The 18,403-nt window shown below is 44.2% G+C and overlaps 2 protein-coding genes across 6 annotated transcripts in view; both read left to right on the top strand.

Annotated features, from left to right (window-relative positions):
* Positions 1–674: 674 nt before the first annotated feature.
* On the top strand, positions 675–3,436 carry LOC139329168 (zinc finger and SCAN domain-containing protein 21-like). Its single transcript, XM_070959343.1, has 2 exons — positions 675–917; positions 2,499–3,436. The coding sequence occupies exons 1-2, from the start codon at positions 731–733 to the stop codon at positions 3,311–3,313; spliced, it is 1,002 nt and encodes a 333-aa protein (XP_070815444.1). The 5' UTR covers positions 675–730; the 3' UTR covers positions 3,314–3,436.
* Positions 3,437–10,756: 7,320 nt separating this feature from the next.
* Positions 10,757–18,403, top strand: part of nfasca (neurofascin homolog (chicken) a) — a 145,587-nt gene continuing 137,940 nt past the window's right edge. For 3 of the 5 annotated variants that reach the window (XM_070958894.1, XM_070958893.1, XM_070958907.1), the window contains exon 1: positions 10,796–10,994. The gene's annotated coding sequence lies outside the window, so the exon portion shown is untranslated. Of the gene's footprint in view, positions 10,995–18,403 lie in introns of all 5 variants that reach the window. The other 2 variants (XM_070958909.1, XM_070958906.1) reach the window with 2 other exon arrangements.

Raw genomic sequence — 18,403 nt, forward strand, 5'->3', positions numbered from 1 at the left:
GAGCAGACTTGACAGTAGCTTGAAGTTCTGCCCAGGCCACAGAGCAGCATTCCTGTGCTGTGCTGTGCTGTCCTGTCCTGTCCTTGCTGTCCTGTCCTGTCCTGTCCTGTCCTGTTAGTCTGTGGAACTAAACACAACTTTATGTAGCATTATACTCTTCATATTTAGTGAGTTTATGAACTAAAATAATTTAGGTTTTCAAACTAGAGTGTGACTCAAGGCCACCAGATGTGGGAATAATGCACCATACACTTTATGACACTACAAACTCCCTAACAAATTTACAATTAAACAAACACCACAAAACAACATGCATTCAGGGAATCTGGGTTTTGGGGGCTCCTGAGGCTCTGGGCCCCAGGTAACCTGGATTTGCCACTAATAGATACAAGTTTCAAAACAGTTCTGGAGAAACATGAACGTCTATAATAATTGTTCCACATGCAATGAATGGCGGGGGAGGCCGTGTTTAAAATTAACACCCGAGCATTTGCGAAAAGCATCAAGTATAGCTGGGGATCACATCAACGCCTCAGTGTTTGGAAGAAGTACAGGTAAACCACGTCTTAGAGTCTCTGGTGCAGTGTAGTCTCCTGTCCAGACGGTGGCGGTACAAACCACCAGAGTCCCTCTGAACATTGACAGCACGCAGAAGCCGGTATGCGTCTACTTCCGGGTTAGTGGATGTAAACAGAAGGACGTTCTGCCTCTGGAGACAGCAGGAGAGAACATGACCAAACTGGAGCTGTTGAACGTGTTTCTGAACGACAGGCTGACAGCGGCCGCCGAGGAGATTTTTCGCGCCGTTAAAGACACGGTGGTGGAGTACCAGAACGAAATACTGCGCTCCAAAGAGGAGAACGAACGGCTCCGACGGCTCCTCAATGTGGCCGTCCAGCGGCTCCTACTGCAACCAGGTGAGGACCAGCAGCTGGCGGCTGTCTGGCTTGGCATTGATATGCTCTGTTCGCTGATAAACTGAATGTTACGCCAAATCTCATCCTAACGACAGTTTAAAAATGGCTCATTAAAACAACTCCACCAATAATAATAACAATAAAAACATCGACCACAAAACATCAGTGGGAGAAAACAGCCAAGAAAGCGCGTTTGTTTGCAGTCTGTTCTCTCAGAAGCTCACATTTGTACAGCTCTCCAAATTATACCTTATTACATTATTATACATATTTAAGTGTTTGGGCTGAGCGGTGATTCAGTGTTATAAATTACTGTCCTTACATATAGCTAATTCTTAAGCAAGCATAGCTAATTCTTAAGCAAGATAATGAGGTCTGCAAAGTAAAAGCACTTCAACCATGTTGAATACTAATGTTATGATGTGCAGTGATACTTATTTACTTAGTCCATGTTGCCCATCTCACGTAATACAGTGACAGCTTATTTGGCGAATAGAACAAATAAGTGATAAAGTATAATTGCCTCTGATAGCAGCTATAAAGTAATGGAAGCACATTATGATCATGTTTGTATGATCATGCTAGTTTTATGATAGGGTATTACTTACTTTCTTTCTAACAAATTGTTTACAAATCCATTTGAAAATAAAGTAGCAGAGTGTAATGTTTTCAGTGTCAGTCAGAGCCAAGACACTCATACAGCGACTGTTGATGCGGGATATGTTGAAGGGATAGCAGGCCTTGGCTACTCAATAACAAAAGGAAAAATATAGGATAATGACTGAGAACTAAAGAGAGAACTCTCTAATGTTCGAGTTAACTGGAGGTCAGGCCCCAAGTCACGTTTCAATGAGGAGTTGGGGAAGATGAACACCTTTAGATATTCAGATTATTCCAAACTGGTGTCATTCTTTATTTTTCTTACTGCCGACAAATCCTAGAAAAAGACTAGAACCAACAATGTGTCAGATTGTCTTTCAAGACTTTCTGACTTCCCTTCTCTGTTTCTTTGAAGATTTCGCCCAAATACATTGTTTAATGGTTCCTAAAATAACTGGTCACTGTAGTTTTCAGCAGATGTTTCTCAAACAGGAGGACATGGTGCATTTGTTCATTTGACAGGGACTATTTGCTAGCTGCGGATGAATCCGCATTTGATGGTCTAGTAGTGAGTATTTTGGACAGCAGGGCCATGTATACTGGACTGTGTGTGTGCATGTGTGTGTGCATTTTAACAGAGGAGCATGTCACCCAGTGCAACAGTGTGGCTCACTGATGTGTTTTTATAGTTTTTGGACAACAATGGAACTCACACAATCCCAATATCAGAGCATAGATGAAGAATATGTATGCTAAATTTAGCAGTACAACCTATCAATTCATCTTATCTTGTCTTATCTTAGAACTGAAATTGTTTCATAAGGTCTGCATGATTTCTCATAAGCACAATTAGAAAATAGAACTTTGTTTCCATGGAAGAGTAAAAGATAAAAATATACAAAAACACCACAAAAAAGACACACTATACCATATGTTTATGCAAATACACCTAACATGACTGTGATGTGTGTAACCTTTCAGAGCTTCACTCTGTTCAGCCCCAAGAAGATGGTCAGTCCTGTGAGTCTCAGTGGAGCGGCAGTGTGGAGCTGCTGCCACAGATCAAAGAAGAAACAAAACTCAGAAACATTCAAACAGATTGCTCACAAGAAGCGAGACACTCAGATGAGGGAAGCTGCAGTCATGTTGAGCCACTGCAGAGGCCAAATCCTCCACCCGCTCAGACTGTGTGTAGCAGACAAAGAGTCTCTCCACCTCCACTAACATCCCAGGAGATAAAGGCAGAGAGTGACAGAGAGGACAGCAGGAAACAGCAGCCTGCCAACAGCTTACTGCCCCCCATGACTGTTCTTTCAAACTGCAGAGCAGCTCAGAGCAGTTTTTGTGCCAGCACTGCGAAGAGTCACAGGACGCAGAAAACAGATCAGCAGGTGAAGGGGCTGCTTCGCTCAAATGGAAAACAGAGCACACACATACTGCAAATTAAGAATGTGAGATCCCTGAAGGCACCTCCATCTCGCTCCTCTCACCCAAGCCAGAGCATCCAGAGGTGGCACAGCTGTAAAGAGTGTGGGAAGGGCTTCAGCTTTGCCTGCCAGCTGGAGGTCCACATGCGCTGGCACACCAAGGAGAAGCCGTACAGCTGTGCAGTGTGCCGAAAGAGCTTCACCACAGTCAGCATGCTGAAGAGGCACCACCGCATCCACACAGGGGAAAAGCCCTTCCGCTGCCATGTCTGCGGGAAATGTTTCAACCAGTCAGCGCACCTCAACACCCACTTCAGGCTCCACACCAGAGAGAGGGCCGGCTGGAGCCGAGCACCACACTCCAAGTGAAAAACTACCCTGACGATCTGTAAACTTTAAATGCTTAAAGTGGCAAACTTCCAGGTTTAAACAGTGTACAATAATGGTGTTTGACTGCGTGTCTTGTCTGTTGTGCAATAAAGTGTGGTACATAAAGATTTCTGATCCATTGATTGTGTTGTTGAACACTCAAAGGAATTAAAATGATAATTTTATGGAACATTTTACCTGCCAATGTTTTCATATCTAAAAGTGCAGACATGGTGACAGTGGAGACACGGTGACAGTTTAGACACTGACAGTTTAGAGATGGTGACAGTGGAGACACGGTGACAGTTTAGACACTGACAGTTTAGACATGGTGACAGTGGAGACACGGTGACAGTTTAGAGATGGTGACAGTGGAGACACGGTGACAGTGGAGACATGGTGACAGTGGAGACACGGTGACAGTTTAGAGATGGTGACAGTGGAGACATGGTGACAGTTTAGTGATGGTGACAGTGGAGACATGGTGACAGTGCAGACACAGTGACAGTTTAGAGATGGTGACTGGAGACACGGTGACAGTGCAGACATGGTAACAGTTTAGACACAGTGACAGTGGAGACATGGTGACAGTGCAGACGCGGTGACAGTGCAGACACAGTGACAGTTTAGAGATGGTGACAGTGGAGACACGGTGACAGTCTAGACACGGTGACAGTGGAGACATGGTGACAGTGGAGACACGGCGACAGTTTAAAGATGGTGACAGTTGAGACACGGTGACAGTGGAGACACGGTGACAGTTTAGAGATGGTGACAGTTTAGTGATGGTGACAGTGGAGATACGTTGACAGTGGAGACATGGTAACAGTGCAGACACGGTGACAGTGGAGACAAGGTGACAGTGGAGACAGTGACAGTTTAGAGATGGTGACAGTGGAGACACGGTGACAGTTTAGAGATGGTGACAGTGGAGACATGGTGACAGTTTAGACACGGCGACAGTTTAGAGATGGTGACAGTTGAGACACGGTGACAGTTTAGAGATGGTGACAGTGGAGACATGGTGACAGTGGAGACACGGTGACAGTTTAGAGATGGTGACAGTGGAGACACGGTGACAGTTTAGACATTGTGACAGTGGAGACACGGTGACAGTTTAGACATTGTGACAGTGGAGACATGGTGACAGTTTAGTGATGGTGACAGTGGAGATACGTTGACAGTGGAGACATGGTGACAGTGGAGACACGGTAACAGTGCAGACACGGTGACAGTGGAGACACGGTGATAGTGGAGACATGGTGACAGTGCAGCCACGGTGACAGTGGAGACACGGTGACAGTGCAGACACGGTTACAGTGGAGACACAGCTGTACCAGGGAAGCGTCATGAGCAGAGAGACAGTCAGTCAGGTTGTAGGTTAGTTGGAAATGTAAGTGAGAGCACACACAGCTGAATTATAGTTGTCCACTGTATTGTGAAACTGTATTTGAACTGACTGACAAGGTTGAGCCCTCACTGGCTTCCCACCACCAAAAGCTGACAATAGACCTTTCTCCCAGCACACATTTTGACTTGTCATAGCAAGGAAAGCAGAAGTGTAACTAATAACTAGTTCCTAATCTCTTAAGACACAAAATAGAAAATGAAAGATCTGAACCACACAAAGGTGATTGTAATAATAATTTGCTGTGGTTTTGCCACAAAACGTTCAATTATCCAATTAAAAACACTTAAACAGCATCTGCACCTTCTCACTCATTAAAAAATGAACATCAGGGCTACAACAAGGCTACAACACCAGTGGATCTATTTCCTAATTTTCTGCTCCCAGCAGTGGAAATTTTGGACATTCTGGTCAAAGGTGCGCTCACCTTTGCTCACGCCGTGAAACGCCGGAGGAGAGGTAAACGGGTCGGCGCGCTCGTACGTCTCCGCCAGCGCGGACTACGCACAGCGTTACCAGGAATATTTCTCTCTAAAGTGCGTTCACCGCCCAACAAAATGGAGGAATTACAACTGCTGTCGGGTAAAAACAGAGACTTATCCTCATCTGCGGTTTTGTGCTTCATCGAAACGTGGACCTACGGACTAATCTCGGACTCTGCGCTGCATCTGGCTGGCTTCCAACTCTTCCGCGCGGACAGAGACTCGGAACTTTCCGGCAAAACTAAAGGTGGAGGAATCTGTTTCTACATCAACAGTGGTTGGTGCAACGACGTGACAGTGATCCAGCAGCACTGTTTTCCCGACCTGGAATCTTTTCTCATAAACTGTAAGCCCTTTTATTCACCCCGTGAGTTCGCCTCATTCATTCTGGTCGGCGTTTACATCCCGCCGCACAGCGCGCGCTCGCAGACCAGATACTGCGTGTGGAGCGGACCAATCCGGACTCTTTAGTTATTGTCCTTGGCGACTTTAACAAAGGTAACCTCACTCACGAACTCCCCAAATACAGACAGTTTATTAAATGCCCGACCAGAGAGGAGAATATTCTGGATCACTGTTACACCACAGTCAGGGATGCTTATCACGCCGTCACCCGCGCCGCACTCGGCCACTCCGACCACGTCATGGTCCACCTGATTCCTACGTACAGGCAGAAACTAAAGCTCTGCAAACCCGTAGTGAGGACATCAAGGAAGTGGACCAGTGAGGCTGTGGAGGATCTCCAGGCGTGTTTGGACTCTACTGACTGGGATGTGTTCAGGACTGCTACCAACAGTCTGGATGAGTACACGGAGGCTGTGACGTCCTACATCAGCTTCTGTGAGGACTGCTGTGTCCCATCACGCACCAGGGTGAGTTACAACAATGACAAACCCTGGTTCACAGCCAAACTCAGACAGCTAAGGTTGGCAAAGGAAGAGGCCTTCAGGAGTGGGGACAAAGACAGATTCAGAGAGGCGAAGTACAGGTTCAGCAAGGCGGTGAAAGAGGCTAAACGGCTGTACTCTGAGAAGCTCCAACACCACTTCTCAGCTAACGACTCTGCGTCTGTCTGGAAAGGGCTCAGGCAAATCATAGACTACAAGCCTAAAGCCCCCCAGTCCATCAACGATCGCCTAGCCAACGACCTGAATGAGTTCTACTGCCGCTTTGAAAGGCAAAGGGACAGTCCAGCAACCATCCCCCATGACACCTCCCAACAGCTCCAGCTCCAGTCATCTCCACCAATTCCCACCTTAAAGGACCCCCCCCCCCCCACACCCACCTCAGTGACGACTCTTTCCATTCATGAGAGAGATGTCAACAAACTCTTCAGGAGACAGAACCCCCGGAAAGCAGCTGGACCAGATTCTGTCTCCCCATCCGCCTTGAAGCACTGTGCTGATCAGCTGTCTCCAGTGTTCACAGACATTTTTAACACCTCACTGGAGACATGTCACGTGCCAGCCTGCTTCAAGTCCTCAACCATCATCCCAGTTCCCAAGAAGCCAAGGACTACAGGACTTAATGACTTCAGACCCGTTGCCCTGACCTCTGTGGTCATGAAGTCCTTTGAGCGCCTTGTGCTCTCACACATCAGAGACATCACCGACCCTCTCCTGGACCCCCTGCAGTTTGCATACAGAGCCAACAGGTGTGTAGACGATGCAGTCAACCTGGCCCTCCACCTCATCCTCCAGCACCTGGACTCCACAGGAACCTACGCCAGGATCCTGTTTGTGGATTTCAGCTCTGCCTTTAACACCATCATTCCAACCCTGCTCCAGGAGAAGCTCTCCCAGCTGAGCGTGCCTGACTCCACCTGCAGGTGGATTACAGACTTCCTGTCTGACAGGAAACAGTGCGTGAAGCTGGGGAAGCACATCTCCGACTCAAAGACCATCAGCACCGGATCCCCTCAGGGCTGTGTTCTTTCTCCTCTGCTCTTCTCCCTGTACACGAACAGCTGCACCTCCAGTCATCAGTCTGTCAAGCTGCTGAAGTTTGCGGACGACACCACTCTCATCGGACTCATCTCTGATGGCGACGAGTCCGCCTACAGGTGGGAGGTTGACCATCTGGTGACCTGGTGCAACCAGAACAACCTAGAGCTCAACGCTCTAAAGACAGTGGAGATGGTTGTGGACTTTAGGAAAAACTCAGCATCACCTGCCCCCATCACCCTCTGTGACTCTACTATTGACACTGTGGAGTCCTTCCGCTTCCTGGGAACTATCATCTCCCAGGACCTCAAGTGGGAGCCGAACATCAGCTCCCTCATCAAGAAAGCACAGCAGAGGATGTACTTCCTACGGCAACTGAAGAAATTCAGTCTGCCAAAGACAATGATGGTGCACTTCTACACAGCCATCATTAAGTCCATCCTCAGCTCCTCCATCACCATCTGGTACGCTGCTGCCACCGCTAAGGACAAGGGCAGACTGCAGTGTGTCATTCGGTCTGCAGAGAAGGTGATTGGCTGCAATCTCCCGTCTCTCCAGGACCTGTACACCTCCAGAACCCTGAGGCGTGCAGGAAAGATTGTGGCTGATCCCTCCCACCCTGGACATAAACTCTTTGAGACACTCCCCTCTGGCAGGAGGCTGCGGTCCATCAGGACCAAAACCTCATGCCACAAGAACAGTTTTTTCCCGTCTGCTGTCAGCCTTATTAACAAGGCCCGGAACCCCCCCCTGACACTTCACACTTCACCTCTGACTCTACTTGTCAGTGAAATTGCCACAACCATATGTGTTACATTAACGCTCTACTTGGACTCCCTTGAAAAAACAGTCTGTGCCTCTGTTAAAAGACTTGTGTACATATATTTATATTGTGAGATTTTTTATTTTACTACTGTTACAGTTCTTCTATTATCGTATTTTTTTACTTATTTTCTTATTTTTATTTACTTACTGTCATATTTTTAACTTTTTAATTGCTTCCTCTTGATAGATGTGTCATGCACCAACCTCACCAAAGCAAATTCCTTGTATGTGTAAAATCGTACTTGGCAATAAAGCTTTTTCTGATTCTGATTCTGAAATGTAGAATGTAGGAATATGAAAATATATTTATTGATTTGTCGTTGCAGCTGTAGCTATGTCATGTCTTTGCTTCATGCACAAACGAGGAAGAAAACTCCATTAAACTCCATATGGCGTATATACATTTAGTGTATGTGAGTGTAACATGTAATAGAGACGGGAAAAGAGAAATGATGGCTTGACAAGCAGTTAGCTTTATGTATTCCAGCCTGTTAGTAAGCATGAGCAGCTGTGTGTGTGGTAGACATACTGTAGCACACTGCATCTCAGCTCAGGCTGCAGGCTTCAGACACTTCTACGCTCTAGATGAGCTAGTTCCAGGTTCCTGATAATGTGCATTCTGGCTGACAATGCTTGTTGGAAATGAGCCATTGTTAAAGGATTTTGCTGTGGAAAAAGGTTTGTTACTGATTTGCCTTTTGTGCCAGGCTGTCCATATGTTTCTATCAGTGTAGTGAGAATGGTAACTGCATCTGTTACCTTGATGTAACAAGCTAATATGTGTGGAGTGCGTTCATTGACTTGTTGCACAGTACTCACAGGCAGTATTTGTATGAGCTTCTACCTATGTTGTTTTACATTTCTAACAAGAGAAACATGATATGATAAAAATCTAATATTTATAAATACAATAAGCCCCCAAAAGATGTGAAAATAACATTGTAACTCCTGTTTCACTTGATCCATCAATGTCATCATGTAGCACCACTACCATCTGCTGGAGCTTTATTGGTACTACCAATTAAAAATAAAGAATACATGATTTGCTTTGGGGGAAAATAATACTCTGATTTATTCTGATTGCTGCTTTATTACACACACAGGCACACAGAGAGACCTATACAGGCAAATTATGTGTAGAGATGTGATGGTGATGGGCTGAGCATCACAAGCAGTTAGGGGTTAGGTGCCATGCTCATGGATGCCTCACAGGAGAACCAGTACCTGTCCAGCTACCAGTCTACCTCCATGTCGCCTGGCCCATGCTAGACTCAACTGGCCACACTGAGCTACAGCTGCTCCCTATACAATAAATAGAAGTTCCTGAGAAAATCACAATACATGACTCTACATGACTCATGCTTTCTCTCTCTTAAGACACATACAGCATTGAAACTCTTCTACCATTTTCTGAAAGATTAGGGCTCTGTTCAAATGGAAAATAACTGTCACATGACCAAACAAGTGAAATCCTCCACATGTGAAAATTAAAGTTCAATCTCTGTGTTACTCACAAAATATTGAGAAGATATTACATTTTCTGCATCATGTGTTGAGTTTTAGTCACATGGACTTTTCACATAACTGTTATTGTTATTCAACACCATGCTGCTTTCTTAAGTACACGTGTCCCAAAAAGCATGCCCGGTATTGTCAGAAGAATTATTTTGGTTGTAAATATCTTAGAAAAGCTTTGTTTTTGCATGCATAAATGTAGTTAGAACGGTATATCTACAGTAATAAGGAATAAAAAGTTATGAGAATGTTTTCAGAGGGATTAATGACAAAATGTTGTGTATTTAAGCATGTGAGTGAAGTGATGTATGCAGCCCTGACAGTACACAGGGGGTGTGCTCACTCCTGGCTCATTCAGTGTTTGAGTGAGGACATTTTGGTAAACATCACTCTATTTTACCATACTGAGTCATTATATTCAGTACTTGAGAATCACACTAACTAACACTAACAAATATTTTTTAGCTTTTTGTGAAAGTGACTAAGTCCTGCATTCACTATGAACTGATTGACTCATGTGTAAAGCTGGCAGACTCAGTCAGAGGGCTTGTGATTGTGAATGACTGTAATGTGAGTTTTCAGGGACATGGTCAGTACCTGTTCTCCCTGTATGCAACTTTACAATGAATGATGAATTTTCTTAACACAAATCATGGTTTTTCATGCTGATGGTTTGTGGAATTTCTATGGCTGATACTTTGGAGATACTGCATGAACAAATTTGTAATTTAGCATTTTCCCAGTAGCGCAATAACCTTCAGGCAGTAAAATAATATTTAAACATCACATAAAATCTAATGTAACCTCTGTTGGTTGCTAGCATAGGATGCTGGTTGTAAGTTAAGTGACAAAATAACATACACAGAGCCCTTAAATGGATAGAAAGAATAATTAAACTAACTAACATCCAATCTGACAGCAGCTGTTGATCTGAGACGGTGAGCCTGACAGCCCATTTAAAGCATTCTGTTTTCATTGTAGCTTATTCCTATGTGATTTAATGAAATAGTCCTGTACTGACCTAGATTTGTAGTATGAATGTAAATATTTTGAAATTTTTGAGATCTTCCCCATCTCTACTAAACACAGCTGTGCAGCCTCTTCCATGTGATTCGGTGTCTTGTGTGTGGTGTCATATCAGAAAATGGTACTAAAACAAGCTAAAACTAGAGCTGCATGACTAAAGTCTCCGTCACCCCCCCCCCCCCCCCCCCCCCCCTCACCCCACACACACACACACACACCTGGCGGCCAACCCCTGGTTGCGTGTGCACGCGGCGACGACACCGGGGATGCGCGCTTGCGAAGCAGAGAGAGAACAGCTGAAGGAGGAGATCACGGCAGAGAGAGAGGGGGAGAGAGAGATCTGCACCGCATTGACAGGAAACACGGAGTCAGAGCTCCGGTAACGCCGACCGCACAGAGAAGGAGGGGATACTTTCTGATGCCGCTGCGGAGTTGACGGTGCCCGGTGCAGCAGCGGGGCGAGGAGCGACGGACCAGCGCAGGTAGGCGGACACTTTCTACTTTCTGCCGTGATGTTCTGTAGTTGGAGCTCCCATCGCACTGACGCATCGGGTGGTGTCCGAGTTTGGCGGGGCCAGACCGAAATGATGAGGCGAACCGAGGCTGGGGAAAATGATAGCAGTATGGAACGCAGCTCCGGTTCTGTGGAGGAGGCTCGGGACTGCATTGCCCCGTCTCTCTGCAGTGTTTTCCGGGTACACGGTGCACACGGGCCCCCGCCTCTTTCTGCGCATCTTCTGGATGATGCTGCGGTTTCGTGGGATTTTTGCTGCTCTGCGCAAATCGCGAATAAAGGTACCTAAGTCCGGGGAAATGACCGGGCCTGGCCTCGCCGTCTGCATCTGCAGAGGCCCGAGTGTGTGTGTGATGTGTGAAGAGAAGTGTCATTGCAGAGGACGAGCGAACGGGACATTTAAAGGGATGTCAAGTTGGGCTTGTTTGGTTAGGCCCCGGGGCTGCAGCCTGGGCTGCACACAGGGTGAGTCAGGTCTGTCTCCGCGCAGGAAGTGGATCAGAGCACATCTGAATGGAAGGGAGGCCACTACAAGTAAAAGCAGAACGTTTAGAGTCGATGATATCCTGTCGCCCAATGGACGACACACACACCGCAAAACAACACACTTGTCACAAAAAGCGACCTGTATGTGTTTCTGTGCTACAGCTACACATTACATGGTGACCTTGCTGTACAACTCTCAGAATTCCTACAACATTTCCGTAATAGTCCCACACTGCCTTTCTCCACTCCGAGGCCAGTTTAGTTCATCATGACATCACTTAGTAGAGACTGATACTGTGTATCAGCTGGAGTCATAGCTCATAGTGACCTTAAGGATGCCTATGGCGTTCCTAATATTTGAAGTGACTACTGTAATATTGTAGTTACTCTGGTTAACTACAGTCGTGTGTGTGTGTGTGTGTGTGTGTGTGTGTGTGTGTGTGTGTGTGTGTGTGTGTGTGTGTGTGTGGATCAGTGATGTGTGTACTGTGTCATGCATTGGACTTATCTTCTGCAAACCATTCAGCTTTACAACTGAGGAGTTGAATTGTCTTTGTTGTTGGGGATGATCAAAAATGATCACAGAAAATGGTTTTAAGTGACAAGGTCAAGTATTCACAGCCTTTTGTACTCTGTTACCAGTAAAAGTCAGTTATTCACTATTTTATTTAAGCAGAAGTATAGAATGAGCAAAATGTCATTGTCAAGAGTACTAATCATGCAGAATGACTACATTCAACCAACATTCAGAGACCTTTTTGGTCTAGTTGAGATTAAGTCAATTTTAGCTACTTTATTTGCTGGGTAGTTAAATCCATAGTTTTTGTCTCCATATGCATGATGAGTAATAGCTATCATAGAATTTTATTGGAGAAAAGACTACATTTCCCTCGTAAGTGTAATTAAGCAGAAGTGTAAAGTAACTGAAATATTTTTTCAGCAAACAATGTGCAGTACTGGAGTAGATGTGCTTTCCATGTTTACTTGCCACTACTGACACAAACTTAATATCGGGATGGAAAACATTTGATTTGTTTATTTTAAACAACATTTGTAATTGTACAGTTTTGCCACCTAAATCCTACCAAATTTTGGGACATTTTTTGTCATCATAGCAGATGGAGTGCTTGGCCTTGACCTTTGGTTCGACTTGAATGGGTAGATGAGATAAGAACTCCTCTGTTGTGCTCAATAGTGAGTTTCCATGACATAATAAACTTGTATTTCTTAACCTCTGATATGACTTTGATATCCCTCTAGTGTTCTTACACAGGGGCTGTGGCCTATATGTGCTTTGCTGTTGCTGTGTAACTGTACAGAAACCTGTGCTTATTGACTTGTGTAAGGAGAGCATTATGCATGTACCACACCAAGGGAGGAGGAAAGTGTGTGAGTGCATGTGTGTCTGTATGTTTGTGCCCCAGCTGATTCACTAAGTACTGATAACATGAGGCCTATAGTCCAGCAAAAGGAGAAAAGCCTCTGTCTTTCTACACTAATTTTCCAAGCAGAGGGTATTTGTAGTGCAGAATGAACCACTGAGTTTGAGAGCATACTCTTTCGTTAAAGTGTGCTTCTAACTTTTAGAGCAGTAATGGACCTCAGTTATTGCTTTAACAAAATATACATTCCTAATATCACCAGCTCACCTGCAGTATAACAACAGTGTTTTTTTTGCATTCATCTTAAATATAGTGTGTGTGTGTGTGTGTGTGTGTGTGTGTGTGTGTGTGTGTGTGTGTGTGTGTGTGTGTGTGTGTGACCTGAGTCTTGGCCAACAGTTTAATGGTCTTACAGAGGAATAGGCATGGACCTACCTGGATTGGACAATCCGTGAAGACTTTCCTACTGGCCACTGTTGATATATTCGTGCAGTGTGTGGTGCATGCAGGGGTAGGGGAAGTTTTGCTCACCTGCCACCGGTGAACCGACTCATGACCTCTGTGGATTAAGCTGGGGAATTCAATTCAATTCAGTTTATTTATATAGAGCCAAATCACAGCAGAAGTTGTCACAGGAGACTTTCCATACAGACCCAACAATTATGTTCCACAGCCTGTTCTTACATGTTACTAATGTTCTTACACCTGCTCTCCTTAACTGTCAAGTTAACTCTTCGTAAAACACAAACTTGTGTTGAGTTTGAATGAAGTGTGTTTAGACCTCACAGTGTTCCAGCAATCACCAGCTCTGGTTTGATTGACATAAACCCTTCATTCAAAGAGCTGGATGTGAGAATATTCTGGCTCGACACACTGTTTTCCCCCGCGGCCTCTCTCTGCTGTTGCTGGCCTCTTTATACTGCTGAGTTAGCTTGCTGGACGAGAGTCTGTTGCTGAGCAGCGGCTCTCACTCATTCTGCAGAGGTAGATCATTAAATTAGCAAAATAATTAAAAAAGAAGAAAAGAAACAAAAAAAAAAAAAAAAAAAGAAAACAGCAATGGACCTGGCCAACAGCTGATAGCAGATATATTTGTCCAGTCACCCAGCCCTAGGACCTACGCACACACACGTGCACATACACTGGAGATTTATATAAGATGAAATCTAAACATGAATAAAAAGGAGATTTGCACACATAAACACACCAAGCTGTTGAATCTGTAGCTTGGTCTTGATGACCAACAAACACTAGTCTAGTAAAATAATCTCAACTCCAACATCTTAAGGTTTTTTTTAGTAAAAAACAAGTAGACTATTTAAATAGTGACAAAACTCTTACCTTATTCAATTTCAATTCAATTCAATTTTATTTGTATAGCGCCAAATCACAACAGAAGTTGTCTCAGGACACTTTCCATATAGAGCTGGTACAGACCAAGCTCTTTCATCTACAAAGAAACCAACAATTCCCCCATGAGCAAGCACTTGGCGACAGTGGCGAGGAAAAACTTCCTTTTAACAGGCAGAAACCTCGAGCAGAACCAGACTCTGGGTGGGCGGCCATCTGCCTCGACCGGTTGGGTGAGAGAGGAAGAGCAAGAGAGGGAGAGTGACACAGACAGACAGACAGACAGACAGACAGACAGACAGACAGACAGACAGACAGACAGACAGACAGACAGAAAAGCAGTCAGAGAGAGAGAGAGAGACAGAGACAGAGACAGAGACAGAGAGACGGACATGCAGTCACAGTAACAGTGACAGTGGATGTAATAACAGCAGTAGCAGTTGCAGTGGATGTCAGGCAGGGCCAAGGCAGGAGATGCAGCTGAAATCCACAATCCAGATTCAGCCACTGTCCATGGGAACCTGCAAGACGACAAAGCACAGAGACTCCGGGGAAGGAGCTAAGTTAGTAACACGCCGTGGTAGGACATGAGAGCGTGCGGATGGAGAGGGACAGAAGGACGGAGGAGCTCGGTGTATCTTTGGATGTCCCCCGACAGTCTAATCCTATAGCAGCATAACTAGGGGCTGGTCCAGGACAAGCCTGAGCCAGCCCTAACTATAAGCTTTATCAAAAAGGAAAGTTTTAAGCCTACTCTTAAATGTAGAGACAGTGTCTGCCTCCCCGGACAAAGACTGGAAGATGGTTCCACAGGAGAGGAGCTTGATAGCTAAATGCTCTGACTCCTGTTCTGCTTTTTGAGACTTTAGGAACCATAAGTAGACCTGCATTCTGGGAACGCAGTGTTCGAGTAGGGCAATAAGGTACTATAAGCTCTTTAAGATAAGAAGGTGCCTGGCCATTTATGGCTTTATAAGTAAGGAGGAGAATTTTAAACTCTATTCTAAACTTTACAGGGAGCCAGTGCAAAGTGGCGAGTATTGGAGAAATATGATCTCGCTTCCTGGTTTTTGTCAGAACACGTGCTGCAGCGTTCTGGAGCAACTGGAGAATATTCAGCAACGAATTTGGGCAGCCTGATAGTAAAGAATTGCAATAATCCAGCCTGGAAGTTACGAATGCATGGACTAGTTTTTCTGCATCATTTTGAGACAAAATATGCCTGATTTTTGCGATATTACGTAGGTGAAAAAAGGCAGTCCTTGAAATTTGTTTTACATGGGAGTGAAAGGACATGTCTTGGTCAAAGATAACTCCCAGATTCTTTACAGTGGTGCTGGAGGCCAGCGCAATGCCATCCATAACTGCTATGTCATCAGAAAGTGACTTTCTAAGATGTTTAGGGCCTACTACTATAACTTCAGTTTTGTCCGAGTTTAGCATCAGAAAATTGCAGGTCATCCAGGTCTTTATGTCATGAAGACATGCTTGTAGTCTAGTTAACTGACTGGTTTCTTCTGGCTTCATTGATAAATATAGCTGGGTATCATCTGCATAGCAATGAAAATTTATTGAGTGCTTCCTGATAATCTTACCTAAAGGAAGCATATATAAGGTGAATAGAATTGGTCCAAGCACAGAACCCTGCGGAACTCCATAGCAGACTTTAGTGAGCACAGAGGAGTCGTCATTAACGCGTACAAACTGAGAGCGATCTGACAAGTAGGATTTAAACCAGCTTAGCGCAGTTCCCTTAATGCCAATGAAATGTTCCAGTGTCTGCAATAAGATGCCATGGTCAATGGTGTCAAATGCAGCACTAAGATCCAGTAAGACTAGTACAGAGACAAATCCTTTATCAGATGCAATTAGAAGGTCATTTGTAACTTTAACCAGTGCTGTCTCTGTGCTATGATGCACTCTAAATCCTGACTGGAAATCCTCGAATAAACTATTATTGTTTAGAAAGTCGCACAGCTGATTGGCAACTGCTTTCTCAAGAGTTTTTGAGAGAAAGGGAAGGTTGGATATCGGTCTATAGTTGGCTAAAACCCCTGGCCAGGCCAGTGTAAAGTTGTGAGTCTAAGTAACAACTTCAGCCTAATTTGTTTTCATCACACCTTACAATCACACTGACTAGTTATTAGCCCAAGTTGTTAGGTAGTTATCCTTAAACCTGATGCTAAACCTAACGTAACCAGTGTTTCTTATAGGTATAGGCATATTCTATAACTCTGCCACTGCCATGTGTCAATACCCAGGATTTTGACTAAACTCCTGTTTTCTGTGGAAATTTTGTGGGGTCATAGGTCAAAAAATGGTATGTTTAATATGTTTTTAGATCTGTTGACTAGATGCACCATTAATAGCCCCTTATCCTTGGTTTTTATTAAAAATATATTTTTTTAAAGATATTTTTCCAATTGGGTGAAACTCGGTTAAAATGTCAATAATACAAAAATCTGGGTGAAAACCTGATTTCATAAAACCATTTGCAATTCAACACACAGTAGCTAAAATACTACTGTCCATACTTTGAGCGATAATCAGCAGCTCATTTGCATTTTTGGCTCATTTGTCTCTCTCCACATTTTTCTCATTCATCCCACAAGTATTTTAATCATATTGTTCTTGCTGAACGAAACGCATCAGCTTTGGGATATGTGGGAATATACATTCTGGGTGAAAACCTGTCTCTGATGCTTTTTCAAAGAAATCTGGTGATTTTTCGGCAGAAAAGCAGTGAGTCTTAAAAACAAACCAAGAAAATATGTAGAGTTGCTGCTTGCTCCTGAGCTAATGTGAGCAGCAGTTTGGCAGTGAGCTCTGGGGTCGCTGCTGTAGAGGACTGTAAAGGTGAAGTTGGTCGGTCAGCATTATTCAAATAACAGGGCAAGTCATGAATGTGTTTAGCATGCAGTAGCTGTGTGTGAGGCCGCAGATAATCATGATCATCAACACAGCATGAAAACAGTTTAGTTCTAAAAGATTCATCCAGGCAGCAGCATCTAAAACACTGAGATTCCATGACTGATCTCTGATTCCAATAATGACATATGATGCTGTAGCTCTGAGCTTTGCCTTTGGTTACTTTGAATTAAAGCATTATACCATGCAAAGTTGTCATTGTGCTGTCAGATAAATTGCCTAAATTGCATAGTCTGGCACCCCGTTAGGGATGTACAATTTACACAGTAATTTGGAATCATTAAAGCTAATTACAACAAATGAACATTGTCAAGGTAAAAGCCTTATAGTGCACCCATAAAAATAATAATGGTATGAATTGTCCAGCCACAGGATTCTCCCATATTCAAAAATGACACTGACTAAAATTTCTGCCATACTGTGAGTACAGAACATTTAGTCACTTTGAAATAAATTGAATGAAAAGATAATTTCTCATCAAACTCTAAGGATTTAGTTTAAAGGTGCACTTCAGCAATTTCAGGAGCCTGGAAAACAGGTTTGATCTTGACACTGAAGATCTCTAACAGAACGTCCAAATAACAAAGATGTGGGGTTTGAAAAAAAAATTGGGCTTTTGGGCATAAAAGGGATTTAAAGTCAGAATATCTCTGCTTTCACTGCAAAGATGTTGACCATTCTTTTTTCAGGCTCTCTGTTATGATTTGCCCAACTGTATTGCCAGACAGACACAATTGAGAGAACTGGTGGCTGAAAAATAAAGGCCACATTCTGAAAGAAATTAACCAAAGCACCATTTCATTTGGCCTACAGTGTGGTCAGCTTTGAGGCATGTGGCCAAGAAATGCAGCCTTCTTTTGACTGAATCTTATTAGTTTCCTTACTGGTATTTGAAACTTACTGTTGATACGCTTGAAAATGTTATAATTTGACAAGAAGTTCCTGGATGCACCACTATTACTATTTTTTTTAAATCTCTTTAAGGTAGAATGTCTCATTTTGGGAGGAGTCTCAGGTTTGGCATGACTTTGAGGTCCTGTGAAGGACCCACACACCTCTGAGGGACTGTGTCCTCCTTCAGAGAACTGCATTTAAAACCACAGACACCAAATGGCTGTGAGGTTCTCAGACAAGAAGATACACTGTCAAGGACCACCACTCATGTTGAAATGATGGGCTGCACGGTGGCACAGCAGGTAGTGCGTGTGCCTCACAGCAAGAAGGTTGCCGG

Source organism: Chaetodon trifascialis, chromosome 3, assembly GCF_039877785.1.
Source record: "Chaetodon trifascialis isolate fChaTrf1 chromosome 3, fChaTrf1.hap1, whole genome shotgun sequence".
NCBI classification, from domain to species: domain Eukaryota; kingdom Metazoa; phylum Chordata; class Actinopteri; order Chaetodontiformes; family Chaetodontidae; genus Chaetodon; species Chaetodon trifascialis.